General features: G+C 38.7%; 1 protein-coding gene across 1 annotated transcript in view; it reads left to right on the plus strand.

Moving 5' to 3' along the window:
- MORC1 (MORC family CW-type zinc finger 1) overlaps window positions 1–15,967 on the plus strand; it is a 155,481-nt gene that overhangs the window by 55,072 nt on the left and 84,442 nt on the right. The window contains 1 exon segment of the mRNA XM_040980917.1: window positions 14,527–14,655. Coding sequence (XP_040836851.1) covers window positions 14,527–14,655 — 129 coding nt within the window.

Here is a 15,967-nt window from a genome sequence, read left to right on the forward strand (position 1 = left end):
GAGATTGATGAATTATTTATATATTCTTCAGGATCAACACCATGGGAAATTTATTTTCATAACAGGACAAGCATAAATGCAAGTTGTGCATGTTGTGGTAGGACCTATTTGAAGCAGATAGTTGAGGTTCCACTCACTGTAACTTAACAAAAACCATTTGTTTCTATCTTCCATTCTCTATCAAGAAACCACCTGCTTATTTATTTTCTTTGCCCTGAAAGTGACCTGTAGATTGTAATGTCTTTGAGGCCTGGTTTTTAAAGTGTTTTAGCTAGTAATTTTTCCATTTGTGTGTTTAGTTTTTAAGATTTATTAATTTTTATTGGAAAGACAGATATACAGAGAGGAGCAGAGACAGAGAGGAAGCTCTTCCATCTGATGTATCACTCCCCAAGTGGCTGCAATGGCTGGTGCCGAGCCAGTCTGAAGCCAGGAGCCAGGAGCTTCTTCCTGGTCTCCCATGTGGGTGCAGTGTCCCAAAGCTTTGGGCCATCCTTGACTGCTTTCCTAGTCCACAAGCATGGAGCTGGATGTGAAGCAGGACTGTCGGGATTAGAACTGGCGACCATATGGGATCCTGGCACATGCAAGTCAAGGACTTTAACCACCATGCTCTCACGCCAGGCCCCATTTGAGTTTTTAATAGTAATTCTTTAGTAGTATTATTTCCATAAGAAAACTAGTACTCTGTATTGACTGCTGTAAACATTGTCTTTTATTATTATTATTATTATTGGAAAGGCAAATTTACAGAGAAAAAGAGAGACAGAGAGAAAGATCCTATGTCCATTGGCTCACTCTCAAAATAGCCCCAGTGGCTGGATCTGAGCTAATCCAAAGCCAGGTGCTCAGGGCTTCCTCCAAGTCTCCCATATGGGTACAGGGTCTCAAGGCTTGGAGCCATCCTCCACTGCACTCCCTGGCCACAGTGGGGAGCTGGATGGGAAGTGGAGCATTAAGAACATGAACTGGAGTCCATATAGGATCCTGGCATGTGCAAGGCAAGGACTCAGTCACTAGGCTACCACCCTGGGCCTGTCAACACAGTCTTAGGAATAGGTAGTGTCTTCAAGGATCTGTGTATGCAAGGAAGAAAACAGGCAGAGAGACAATTCCAGCATAACGTGTAAGAGTGTGAGAATGCTGTGATCACAGCACACACAGAGAGAATCTCTCTACCCTTAAGGTATGAATGCTTCTGTTCATTTAACAGCCTAGTAGAGCTGTCACTCTGTGTTTGTGTTAGGGATCACAGTTGATAACACATCTGATAAATTAACTGCGCTGTATTAACTGCTTTAGTTATGTTTACAATGAGAAGCATTATTTCACCTTCATTACATTCTGAGCTACATTTTAATGAGTTATTTTTCAGGAAACAGGGGCAGCAACATCTGTTGACAGGTTGTTGAGGTGCAGGATGCTGAAGTCTCTGAGGGGACATGTCACATTATAAAGCTCAGTTCCTCTTCTGGGACGGTGTGATCTCTGTAAGAGAGGCCAAGAGAGTACACCTCTTCAACCTTTATCATTTTTGAAATTTTAGTAGAATATACACATAAAATTTAGTGTCAGCTTTTTAAAATGTCTGGTTCATCAGCGCTAAGTCTGTACAAAAGGTAAAAACATTACCATCTGTCTGCAGACCTATCTGTCTTGCAAAAATGGAGCTGCTATCTATGAAACAGGAGCTCCCTGTTCTGTTCCTCCTCCCACACCCCAGCAATGTTTATTCTCCTTTTAGTCTCCTTGATTTTGACTATTCTAAATGCCCCATTTAAGTGGAATCCTATAGAGTTTCTCTTTATGTGACTGGCTTAGTGTAAATGTCCATAAGGCACTTAGATGTTACACTCTGCGTCAAATTGTTTTTTGAGGGTAATTTTTTTACCTGTTTGTACTTACCTTTTGTTTATATTTTCATGGATAGTTGGGTTATTTCATATTTACGTATTGTTAGTAATACTATGAACATGAACGTTTAAATGTATCTTGGAGAACTCACTTTTTGTCAATAAATCATCAAGTATGTAGTGTGTTGTTATGAGCTGTGGCTGTAGTGGTGTGTAATAGACCTGTGGCTTATTCCTCCTGTGTAATGGGGATTTTTCATCCTTTAGCTAGCAACTACTCAAGACTCCCACCTCTCGCCTCTAGGAACCAGTAAACTTCTGTTTTTTTCTAACAATTTGACATTTCTAGATTCCACACAAAATAAGATTTCTGTATTTTTCCTCTAGGTCTGACTTATTTACTTAAACATAGTATTTTTCAAGTTAATGTAAGCTGTTACAATCATAAGAGCTTCTATTTTTAAGTCTGTATAGTTGTGTATTTCACATATATACACATTTTCTTAACTCATTAATTGATGCTCACTTAAGTTCAATTCATGCTTTAGCTATTGTGAATAATGTTGCGGTAAACATGAGTATGAAGTTGTCTCTCCAAAAAACTGACTTCATTTCTTTTAAGTATATAATCAGTCATGGGATTGTTAAATCGTGATAGTTTCATCTTTAATTTTTTGAATAACCTTCATGCTGTTTTCCACAATGTCTAAATGTATGGACCCACATTCCTGAGCTATACTATACAAAGTTTCTCTTGCTTCCACTTTCTCAGTAGCACTGAATTATCTACATTTTTGTTTCTAAAAATTTATTTTTTATTTATTTATTTTGGAAAGTTGAATTTACAGAAAGGAGATACAGAGAGAAGAATCTTTCATTCCCTGGTTCACTCCTTAAGTGGCTCAATGGCTAGAGCTGAACTGATCCATAGCCAGGAACCAAGAGCTTCTTCTGGGTCTCCAAGAGCTTCTTCAGGGTCAGGGTCCCAAGGCTTTGGGCTGTCCTCTACTGCTTTCCCAGGCCACAAGCAGGGAGCTGGATGGAAAGTAGAGAAGCCAGGACATGAACTGTTGCCCATATGGGATCCTAGCATGTACAATGCAAGGATGTAGCCACCTCCCAACGGCCTCAGTACCCCAGGAATGGTGAATGGCCTCCCTATATCAACACAGGGTCCCAATGTGTGCACACTGAGGATTCCGTGCAGGTGGTTTTGATAGTTCTGAAATGCTGTCAGTCTTGCCAATCCAAAGATGAGGCAATTGTTTCAATGTCCATTGGCTGATATAATCGACCTTAGAGTCTCCATTTGCCCAGATATTTGCTGTCATTGTTTGGCTGGGGTAGTTATCCAGTTTGTTCTGCCCTTCTTCCTCTGGCATGGTACCAGATGTCTTCCACAGGCCCCAATGCACTGCCATATTCTCTGTGTGGATCTGTACCAGCTATCCCCTGCTCCGTCTTTTCCCTTTGAGGAGGACCAGTTCTCACAGGTGGGCCCAAAGACCCAGGCAGGCAAGCTGGGCCCCACCAGACCCCATGCCACGGGGCTCACATTCATGGCATCCAAAGACAGGCAGGCCCAAGGACTCAGGCCTGGTGACCTGGTTGCCACCAGATCCTCTCCCCTGAGGGCTCGTGGACCTGGCATCCACCCCACAGGCAGGCCCATGGACCTGTGTCGGGTGACCTGGGCCCTGCCAGATACCCCTTGGCAGAGTTTTTAATGCACTTTTGAAACATTTTTTCATGATTTAATTTGTCCAGTTTTTTAATTTATTTTTTTCTTTTCTTCTACCTTTGCTAACATTCTAAAAAGTCATCACTAAATATAATTTTTTGAAATTGTTGCCCCATGTTTCACCTGGTATTTTTTCTTTTTTCAAGATTTATTTTATTTTTATTGGAAAGGCGGATATACAGAGAGGAGAGACAGAGAGGAAGATCTTCCATCCGATGATTCATTCCCCAAGTGAGTGCAACGGCCGATACTATGCCAATCCGAAGCCAGGAGCCTCTTCCGGGTCTCCCACGTGGGTGCAGGTTCCCAAAGCTTTGGGCCGTCCTCGACTGCTTTGCCGGGTCACAGGCAGGGAGCTGGAAGGGAAGCAGGACTGCCGGGATTAGAACTGGCGCCCATATGGGATCCCAGGCGTGCAAGGTGAGGACTTTAACCACTTGCGCCACCGCGCCGGGCCCAGTCTTTTTTTTTTTTTTTTTTTTTTTTGATAATAGCTGTTGTAAGAGATGTGAGTTACATCTCATTATGGTTTTCATTGTCATGCCCCTGATTATTATTAATGTTGAGCATTTTTTTTCCCAAACCTGTTGGCCATTTATATGACTTGTCTGAAAACAGAATTCTTATTGTTAGTTATTTTGAGTATATAGCCAGAAGGAGTATTTCTTGGTTACCTAGAAGTTTTATTTTTAGGTTTTTGAAGAACCACTCTGCTATTTTCTAGAGTAGCTGCACTGTTGTACATTTCCACCAGCAGTGCAGAGTGGTTTCAGGTTCCCCCATCCTCTGTAACACTTCTTATATTTCATCATTGCCATCCCATTGAGTATGACATGGTGTCAGAGTGTGACATGGTATCCCCAGTGATAACCAGACTTGAGCAACTGTCCATGTGCTTGTTGGCCACTTGAGGATATTCTTTATAAAGGTGCGTGTGGGGCCCGGCGCAGTGGCGCAAGTGGTTAAGTCCTCGCCTTGCACGCCCAGGATCCCATATGGGCGCCGGTTCTAATCCCGGCAGCCCCGCTTCCCTTCCAGCTCCCTGCCTGTGGCCCGGGAAAGCAGTCGAGGACGGCCCAAAGCTTTGGGAACCTGCACCCGTGTGGGAGACGCGGAAGAGGCTCCTGGCTTTGCATCGGCATAGTATCGGCCGTTGCGGCTCACTTGGGGAGTGAATCATTGGACGGAAGATCTTCCTCTCTGTCTCTCCTCTTGTATATCCGCCTTTCCAATTTAAAAAAAAAAGGTGCGTGTGTATTTAAGTCTTTACCCTTTCTGAATTCGGTTATAATTATTATTGTTTTGTTACTGAGTTTTTTGGTTTGTATGAGTGTATTCTGGCTGTTAATTCCATATCAAATATGTGAGAACTTATTCTTGCATTCAGTGTGTTGTCATTTTGGCAGAGATTTATTTATTATTTATGTTAGATGATGTTTACAGAGTTGATCAGGGTGAGAAGCATCAAGCATTAGGGAAAAGCGGGTATGATCATTTTTTCCAAATTTTCTAATATTTTTTCCTGCTTCTGGCAGAAGGGGAGGGATAAAGGGAGAAGCCATACTGAACCTCCCAACGGCCTCAGTACCCCAGGAATGGTGAATGGCCTCCCTATATCAACACAGGGTCCCAATGTGTGCACACTGAGGATTCCGTGCAGGTGGTTTTGATAGTTCTGAAATGCTGTCAGTCTTGCCAATCCAAAGATGAGGCAATTGTTTCAATGTCCATTGGCTGATATAATCGACCTTAGAGTCTCCATTTGCCCAGATATTTGCTGTCATTGTTTGGCTGGGGTAGTTATCCAGTTTGTTCTGCCCTTCTTCCTCTGGCATGGTACCAGATGTCTTCCACAGGCCCCAATGCACTGCCATATTCTCTGTGTGGATCTGTACCAGCTATCCCCTGCTCCGTCTTTTCCCTTTGAGGAGGACCAGTTCTCACAGGTGGGCCCAAAGACCCAGGCAGGCAAGCTGGGCCCCACCAGACCCCATGCCACGGGGCTCACATTCATGGCATCCAAAGACAGGCAGGCCCAAGGACTCAGGCCTGGTGACCTGGTTGCCACCAGATCCTCTCCCCTGAGGGCTCGTGGACCTGGCATCCACCCCACAGGCAGGCCCATGGACCTGTGTCGGGTGACCTGGGCCCTGCCAGATACCCCTTGGCAGAGTTTTTAATGCACTTTTGAAACATTTTTTCATGATTTAATTTGTCCAGTTTTTTAATTTATTTTTTTCTTTTCTTCTACCTTTGCTAACATTCTAAAAAGTCATCACTAAATATAATTTTTTGAAATTGTTGCCCCATGTTTCACCTGGTATTTTTTCTTTTTTCAAGATTTATTTTATTTTTATTGAAAAGGTGGATATACAGAAAAGAGAGACAGAGAGGAAGATCTTCCGTCCGATGATTCATTCCCCAAGTGAGTGCAACGGCCAATACTATGCCGATCCAAAGCCAGGAGCCTCTTCCGGGTCTCCCGCACGGGTGCAGGGTTCCAAAGCTTTGGGCTGTCCTTGACTGCTTTCCCGGGCCACAGGCAGGGAGCTGGAAGGGAAGCAAGGCTGTGGGGATTAGAACCGGCACCCATATGGGACCCTGGGCGTGCAAGGCCGGGACCTTAACCACGGCGCCACCGCGCTGGGCCCTCACCTGGTGTTTTATAGTCCTAGAACTTGCATTTATATTTTGAGTCATTTTTCTTTACATTTTTATACAGAGTGAGTTAGGTAAATGTTCAGCTTTATTCTTTTGCGTGTGGATAGCCATTTTTTTTATTGTTTGTTGAAAATATTTTCTTTTTTGAATGGGATGGGCAATCTGTCAGTTTGGTGACCAAGGGTATTTGATGCAGCGGTAACTGTCTCACATGCTGCATCCTCAGCCCATTGCTTGAGTGGCTGCTTCAAGACCTAACTCTGCTTCTCATTCTGACTTCCTGCTAGTGGCAACTCCAGGAGACAGAACAGTATGATTCAGATGGGTGGATCTTTGCTATACACTTAAACTCTGAGCAAGTTCTTGGCTTTTGGTTTCTGCTGGCCCAGTCCTGGTTATTTCCAGCTTTTGTAAGTGAATCAGTCTGCCATTGTCTCTGTGTTCTTCTCTTTGTCTTTCAAGTAAATAATAAATGAAACCACAAAATTTTTCCATTTTGGTTTAGAGGGAGAGAACGCCTATGCTTGTACTTACATGTGCTGGCCACATGCCTAAATATATACCTAAAAGTAGATTAGCTGAGTCTTATAAATCTATTTTTTAGTGTTTTATTTTTGAGGATTCCAAATTATTCTCTAAACTGGATGTAGTAGTTCAAATTCTCACAATGTGTGTATATCGATTCTAATTTCTCCACATTGTCGCCAGTATCTGTGAATTTTTGTCTTCTATTAAAAATTGTTTGAGAAGCAAAAAGGCAGAGGCAGAAAGTGTGTTCCCATATGCCAGTGTAGTTCACAAACGCAGTATGTAAGTCTGGGCCAGGGCACTAGACAGGTACCAGGAATTCAGTTGAGATCCGGCCTTTGAATATCAGGGCCTACTGCCTCCCAACGTCTGACTAGCAGAAAGCTGGAACCAAGAACAGAGCCAGGCCTTGCACCAAAGTGTTCATTGGCATATTAACAGCTAGATCAAATGCCTCCCAAAGTCTTTACAACAATAGGAGTTCTAACCAACTAAAATAAGATGATATATCATTGTGATTTTGATTTGAATTTTCCTAATGGTTGGTGGTACTGAGCATTTTACATGCCACTTGTATTTCTCTTTTGAAGAAATGTCTATTCATTTGCTCATTACTTAGTTGGGTTATTTATGTTTTTATTGTTGAGTTTTCAGAGTTCATATATTCTTGATATTCATCCTTTGCCACATGTATCGTTTAGAAATGTTTTTTCAGTTCTTTGAGTTATTTCATCACTCTTGATGCCATTATTTCTTCTGCTGTGTAGATGCTTTTCTGGTGTAATCACATTTGTCTTTCCCCCTCTTTTTTTGCTTTGCTGTTTTAAGGATTTACCCTAAAAAATAGCCTATGTTGAAGTCTTGAAATGTTTCCCTTATGTTTTCTTCTAATAGTTCCATATTTTCAGGTGTTATAAACTCCGGTTTGAATTCATTTTTATATTGGTTGGAGAGATGCCACCTTTACTATTTTGCATGGGAATATCCAGTTTCTTAGCATCATTTAGTGAATACATTGTCATTTCTGCAGTGAATGGGTTTGCCATCTTTTGTCAAAGACCATTTGACAGAGATAAATTCATTTCTGGTCTCTATTCTGTCTCATTGTGCTCTTTTTGCAGCAGTTTCATGTTTTGATGATCATGATTCTGAAGTATTTCTTTGTCTTTAGCTTTTCTCATGGTGTTTAAGATGATTTTGTCTATTAGAGGTCTTTCTTGCTTCCAGGTGAAACAGAATCTTCTTTTTTGTTTGTTTTTTTGGCTCTGTGAAAACATGTCATTGGTATTTTTACAGGGGCTGTATTGAACTGCAAATCATTGTGTGCTCTGAGGACATTCTGACTATACTAATTCTTCCAGTCCATGAAGCTGGGAACTACCTCCTTTTTAAAAATAATGCTCAGTTTTTGGTGCATTTTGTGATTTTAATTATGAAGGTCTCTCACATCATTATATTTATTAACAGGCATTTTCTATTGCTTGTAGTTATTTTGGAAGCATTTTATAAATTCTTTGAGTGAATTTACTTTTGGTGCTAATGTTTTTTGCATATTAATTTGTATCATACAACTTTACCAGATTTCTTTTTGAGTTTATATATTTTTTTGGATGGAATTCTTAGTTTTCTCTGTGTTAAGAATTGTGCCATCTGAAATCAGGGTCTGTTTGACTTCCTTCTTTCCTCCTCTTCTGTTGAGAATGAATTTTATTCTTTTCTTGCCTAATGGGTTTTGCCAAATATTCCCATGACTGTCTTGAACAAGAGTGATGAGTGTGAATATTTTTATTATCTGTTCCTAGATCTCAGAGAAAGTGCTTTAAGCGTTGTCTATTCAGTGTCATGCTGGATATGAGTTTATCACATACAGCCTTTATTAACTGGTTTGCTCAAGGTTTCTTTTGTTAGGAATGGATATTAAATTTTGAGTGCTTTTTTTCATTTATTGAGATGATCATACCAGTTTTATCTTTCATTCTGTTGTGGTGATGTGTTGCTTGCATTGATTTGTATATATTGAATTATATTTTATCTTTGGGATAAATCCTATGTAATGATAATGAATGGTATTTGTGATATATTGTTAGGTTTCAGTTTACTAGTGTTTTGTGTGAATTTTTGCATAGATATCTATCAAGAGCATTGGCCTATAGTTCTTTTCACGGGCGTGGTAGTCTTGTCTGGTGTTGGAATCAAATTAGTGATGGTTGCTCAAAGTTTGAAAAGATATTCATTATCATTTTCAATTTTTAAAAATAACTTGCAAGAAATTGCTATTACATGTATTACTGAAGTTTAGAAGAATTTAGCAATGAAGCCATTTGTCTCTGGTCTTTGCATTTCTAGGAGACCTGATTTCTGGCTCAGGCACAGTATTTTTAAAGGATTTATTTGTTGTTATTGGAAGATCAGACATACAAAGAGGAGGAGAGACAGAAAGAAAGATCTTCCGTCTCATGATTCACTGCCCAAGTGGCCACAAGGGCTGGAGCTGAGCTGATCTAAATCCAGGAGTTTGTTCCGGGTCTCTCACACAGGTGCAGGGTCCTAAAGCTTTGGGCCGTCCTTGACTGCTTTCCCAGGCCACAAGCAGGGAGCTGGATGGGAAGCGGGGCCACTGGGTTTAGAGCTGGCACCCATATGGGATCCCAGAGCATGCAAGGCAAGCATGCAAGGCCGGGTCCTTTTATTTGTTTTTTAACAGTTTATCTTTTCAAGCTTTCTATGTCTTCATGTTTAAATTTTGAAACAATGCAGATTTAGAATTTTTTGTGTATTTTATGCTTTTTAGATTATTGGTAGGTATTTATAATAATCACAAATGATACTTTTTATTTCTGCTATGGATTATTATTAATTTTTTCAGTTCTGATTTTATTGCATCTTCTGTTTTTCTTAGTGTAGAGGTTTATTTTTTTAATGCATTTCTAAAAGTCGGTTAGCATTTGCACTTTTCTACTTTCTATTTCATTTGTCTGTGCTCTGATCCTTATTCTTTTATTCTAATTTTAGACTTGTATTTTTCTTGTTTATCTGGCTTGTTGAGATGCATTGTTTAGTTGACAGCTTTTTAAATGTAGGTGCTTATTACTGTCAACCTCTTTTTTATTACAACTTTTGCTGTATGTTGTACGTTTTCATATGTTACGTTTCTATTTTTAGCTTGAAGGAATTTTAACATTTTCTCCTTGATTTCTTCCAAGATCTATTGTTCTTTCAGTAGTATATTTTTCAATAGACATGTGTTTGTATGATTTCCAGTGTTACTTTCATTGTTGCTTTCTAGTTTGATTCCATTATGATCAGAAAACTTGCATGCCACAATTTTGATGTTTTTGACTTTGATGAGACTTATTGTGTGGGCTTGTATGTGGCATGTCTTATGGATAAAAAATGTGCATTGTGAAGATATTGAATGGAATGTTTTTGTAAAGTTTGCTAGGTGCATTGAGTCGACAGTGTAGTGTAATCCTCTTGGTTCGTTGATGATTTTTTTTTTTTTTGGTCTGGATAACCTGTCATTCATCAAAATGTTGGGTTTTAACATTATCCCTTACTATCATTGTACTGGAACTTATTTTTTTGTCTGTGTATCTAGTAATGTTTGTTTGATAAAATTGAGTACTCTTGCATTAGGTTTGTTTATACTGACAAACATCAGATATTTTTGTTCAATTGATTTTTTCTTTCTTTGACTTTTTTTTACAGTTATTATTTTGTAACATAAGTGCAGCTACTCTGGCTCTTTTTGATTTCCATGTCACAGCTTTTATGTCACTTCACTTTCACTTTTAATGTGTGTATCTTTAATGTTGAAGTGAATTTCTTTTCCCTTTTATTTTTTTCTGCCAAAGCAAGAGGGGCAGTTGGTATGATAATCACAACTTCTGAAACAAAATCTTTATTGTAAATGGCATTTAAAATTTTTTTAAATTACTTTCCATGGTATAATTTTATTGATTTAGGGATTCCCTGCTGCATCTCCTCATCCTCCTTGCTCTTTGTTTTCCCCATAGTATTACAGTAGTATAGTTCTTCAGCAACTATTACAAGTTTAACATTCATCTCAGGTATAAGCAATGGTAGAAAATCTAATATTAAATTGTCAAGTATATTTTGCGATGTCATTGGGAGTTTTCCTTTTATTTGGGAGTAGAGCTGCATACTGCAATGTATTTTCACTTCCTGATATGGTAGTCTCCAGAGAAAATGAACATCTACTCCATGGACTACTACTCAGCCATTAAAAAGAGTGAAATTTTACCAATTGCAATAAAATTATCTCAAATAAAAAACTACTATGCTTAGTGAAATTAGACGGTACCTGAAGGACACATGTCATATGTTCTTTCTGATACCAGGCAGCATTCAAGCAAAATATGAAACAGATATTTAGGTAAATATATATTCTCACTGGTATACTGTATAATGAAGTGAATTCTTATAGGCACCATATTTTCAGATCTTATTTTTAAAACTTAATTCTTCAATCTGTATCTTTTAATTGTGGAAATGATTTCATTTTGTTAAGGTTATTGTTGATAGTTAATGACTTAATCCTGTCATTTTTAAGGGCTATTCTGTTTTATACGTTCACATGTGTCCCTGATGGTTCTTTCTTCTCCTTTTATATGTAAGACTTTTTTGATCATTTTGTGTGGATCTGGTGTGGTTTGATGCAGATGGGTTTTCTCAGCTTTTGTTTGCCATTTATTCATTGCCATTGACTTTAATTTTTCCTCATTTGTGAAACGTTATTGTTTGGGTTGATGAAATAAAAGGCAAATCACTGTTGGTTGGGAGCTTTTTTCCCAGGTGTGAATATGTTGTTCATTGCTCTTTAAGAGCAATGAAAATCACTGACACTTTAGTGTGTATTTCTTTCAAAGTGTCCTGGTGACTTTCTTTTGCAGATCTTAGTGTTCTTTATACTGTACTTTTGAGAGGAACTATACTGTGTCGCAGTGAAAATACTTTCTGATCATTTGGGGAATCTGTAGGTCTTCTGTACCTGGATGTTTTCATCTTTCTCCAGCAGTTATTTCAATGTGCAGATTTTCTTCTAACAAGCTCTCTCTTGTAACTTTTCCTTTCAAAAAAAAAAATCTCTATTGTAATGTCAGCATCCCATATGACTTTCATTGCACATCCTAGCTGCTCAGCTTCTAATCCAGTTAACTAATAGTGGCTGGAGAAAAATATTGCAAGATGGCTCAAGTGCCTAGGCTCCTGCGACCGAAGTGGAAGGCACAGAAAATTCTGCCTCTTGGCTTCCCCCTGGCTCCACCCAGGCCATTAAGCCAACCTAGGGAGTGAACTAGTGGATGAAGTTTCTCTTTTCTGCTGTCTTTCCTTCTGTCTGCAAAACTCTTTGAAATAAATAAGTAAATAAATAAATCTTTTACAAATAAATAAGAATCCAGCAGGCATAAACATTGTACATATTTATGGAGTATTATGTGATGTATAGATACAGGCATGAAATTGGCTGAAATATTCAACCAAGGAAAATATGTTTATCCCTTGAAATGTATGAAATGTTTTGACACCTACTTTCAATCACTACCTTCATGTTATTTTGACTGGGGTAGGGAGAATGAAGTTAGCACTACTGTGGCATCTCTGTCCCAATACTAGATCACACATGGAGTCCACGTTTTTTTCACAGCAGTAGAGCACCAAAATCCACTGTAGTGTGGCCTGCTTGCTTCTCAGGTGGACCTGCAGCATAAGGCTACTGAAAACAATCACAAACAATGTTGGTTGGAATTCAGTACCAATAAGTGAGGACCACGTATTTCATTTGGAGACCATAGCAGGCCCAGGAGTTTTAGCCTCAGATCTCCTTGGCAGGAGCAGATTTTCTTTTACCAGTGGTCATTTTTTCAAGATCCCAGATGCAGTCCTGTGCACACTTTGGTGAAAGGGAAGGAGGGCAACCTCCTGTTAAGTCCCCTGGAGAGCACCTCTGCTGCTGGAGGGCTCCCACGGTATTGAGGGGTGTGTGACAGCAAGGGCCTCCATCCCTTCACCTGTGCCTCTGTGATCATGCAGTGAGTGCAGGGATCCCTGGTATTTAGACAATACCCTTTTCCCCACCTTGAATTCTACAATCTGTGTGTTCTTTCCTCTGGAGTACAGGGGACTATTGCAGATGATGGATGGGCAGTTGCTACCGGTAAAGAGCCAAAATGACTGACTTTAACTTTGATCTATCATCAAAGCTTTCTCCTGGAAGCTGCTAGCCTTCTATAGACTTGGGAGTTCCACAACAGCTATGTTATACAGATTCTGCCAGTGCATCCAGGTGGTGAAATGGATTTTTTGTGTTTACTGCTCTAGCACTGCTTGAAAGCCATCCAGTTTTGAAATACACGTTCACATGGAGTTCCGGCAATTCTGTAGTGCAGATTACTATAATCCCTAACTCTTGGGAAATGAAAATTTGACAGTTTATTTACACTTATGCAACTATTTGACTTATAGTTTTTCAAGACTTGAATCTCAAGTATGCCTGACCTGGACATAGTAAAGATTAAACAGTTGTGGGATTCAGAGAAGCAAAGCCCAGTGTAGCATTCAGTTAGTATGGCAGTTCATCAGGACCTGGGGTCCAGAGAAGCAGTGGAGTGTGAAATGTACAAAGATCAAGCACCCGACAAAGAAACCTTGATTCCCAGTTGAACACTCAGAAAAGCAGAATGCCAAGGAAAATTTGAGGAGATACAGAGCAGGATGTCTAGGAAATTAAGAGATCCATTCTTACTCTAATTCAAGTGGAAAGTCTGTGGTTCAAAGCACATTCCTCGTCTGCTGGTCTTAAAGACAGAGCGTTCTGAATTCAAGTTTTTAATAGGAATACAGAGTTTAAGCTCATTTGTTTGTGTTTTCCTCTGATTATAATCATTTGTTAAAGTTGCACGTCTATCTGGTCCTATTTCATGTATATACAAGATACATACTTCGGAACACACTTTTGGGAACTTCTGCCATACTTCAAGAGCTCAGGAGTAACAGGGACTTGTGGTTGGCAATTGCTATATGGGACAAAGCAATAAAACTTTTTTTTTTTGGTCTGGACAAAAGCTGTGTGGAATCAACACCACCATGCTGTATGGGAAAATAGAAAAGTGTCTGCTCCCTCCACTCAGCTGGAAGCTGGTGGGTGCTAGGCCCCTGGGCAATAATACAAGGATTTCTAGCTTTCCATCTCTTTCCCTGGTATATTGAGTTCAGAGTTTACACTGTGTTTCTATGTGAATATGGACAGCTAGCATTTACCAACACATCTGTCTCTATCTTGTCTTAAAAATAAAAGAAAAAAACAACCTGTAAAGTGGGGTTATAGAGGTCAGCCAAGGGTAGATTTGAGACGTTTGGGTGTGTGAAGTGGGTATTTTAACAATCTGGTTTCTCTTTTACCATATTTCATTGTGATATTCAGAACATATTCATACAGTTTAAGATGATACATTTTTAAAATGATTTTTTAAAAAAATTATTTCTCAAGATACATGATTAGGCACAGGGGCTTCTTGCTCTAGCTCTCTTTTTAACCCTCTTCTCCACCCCACTGTTTCCCCTAGATTCATGTTTTCATCTCTTATTTCTGAATTACTACTTTTTATATACTTGGTATCATATATACATATGTCTATATTCAATTTTTTGATAATCATGTTTAGCCCATTGATTTTATTTTCTTTGGCTAAATTTTACTTGATTTATTTTTGCTTTTTCTAGGTAATCGAAATATCACACAACTTTGTAATGAATTTGGATATCAGAATAACATGGATATAGAACGACCTTTAGTTTCTGCTCAGTATAAAAGAAAACAAGCCATGGTCATCCCATTCATCATACAGTGTGGTGAGAGTTGAATTCTATTCTAAATAGCAAAGACCTATTATTAACTTCTTAAAAGCTACAAATCCTAGTGTTAAGAAATAATAGAAAAGGAGGCAAAAGATGTAAGATATAGCCTTACTTTCTGGGAGGTTACAGTTTGGAAGAGAGATTAAAATAATTGCATATTTTTTTAATTCAGAGGAGTATATATTTAGTAATAAAATGGAAAAAATGGGTAGATTTTTTTAATAAAGGAAGATAATTATTTGAGAGTTATAAAAAGGAGGGGAAAGTCTATCAAACACTTTGTGATCGTGGAAGCCTTTGTGAAAGACATTAAAATAGAATTTCTTAAGAAGTTACGAAGCATTTTAGGTGTACACTTAAGCTAAACATAGCAGGCAAGTAATAGAAAAAGCCATATTCCTGTTTTTATGCATAACACTATCTGATACATAGTAGGAATTTGATATTAATAAAAATTAATGAATAATGATTCAATAATAAAATACCGTGGTATCATGTTGGATAAACATATTAGAGAGCTTTGAATTCCAGGATAGCATTTTATTTTGGTAACAATGAGGTGATATTGGCAATTTTTAATGGGAAAATAGCATCATTGAATTGCTGAGCAAATCTTTGTGCCTTTTTTAAAAAAAGTGGCTAAACAAAAAAATTATGGAATCAAAGACAATCTTTACTATCTGCTGTGAACAGTTTAGTTAAAAAGTTATGCAAATGAAGGAACCCATGATAGTGTGTAAAACTCTGCAGAAGTATTTGAAGAGTGCCAGGGCAACACCTTCCAAACCTTTTGGAGGAGAGTGGACCTTATTAATCAGACATAATGTGGGTTAAGGTTTTTCTAGAAACTCAGCAAAGAGTTATTTGATGGACTGGAACAAAAGATGGAGTCAGATACCCGTGAACATCACTTCTGTAATTTAAGATCCTGCTGAGAAGTTTTAAATGCCTGAATTAAGTGAGATTTAAGAGGATTATGCTTGATAGTTTTTTAAAGGTGTTTTTTTTTTGTGGGAGGGGCTTCGGAAAGTTTGTGCAAAAATGGAATTATACATTTATTTTGTTACAAAATATTTTCAAAGCCATGTTGTTTTTAGATTATGCCCTTTCCATAAGCTTTTAGAATGTCTCTTTTCATTGGAGAAAGTGATGATAGTTTGTGATAGTCCGTAAGACGATATTACAGGCTGGTAATTATTTTGTTTTTGATGTGTTCCATTAAAGCTAATCTCAGTACCCAACAGTTATAAGAAATTCTACATACTATTTAATGTCTCCAAACCTCCATTTCTTCATTCATGAAACA

Source organism: Ochotona curzoniae, unplaced genomic scaffold (assembly GCF_017591425.1).
Source record: "Ochotona curzoniae isolate NIBS_2020 unplaced genomic scaffold, NIBS_Ocur_1.0 contig_3498, whole genome shotgun sequence".
NCBI lineage: Eukaryota > Metazoa > Chordata > Mammalia > Lagomorpha > Ochotonidae > Ochotona > Ochotona curzoniae.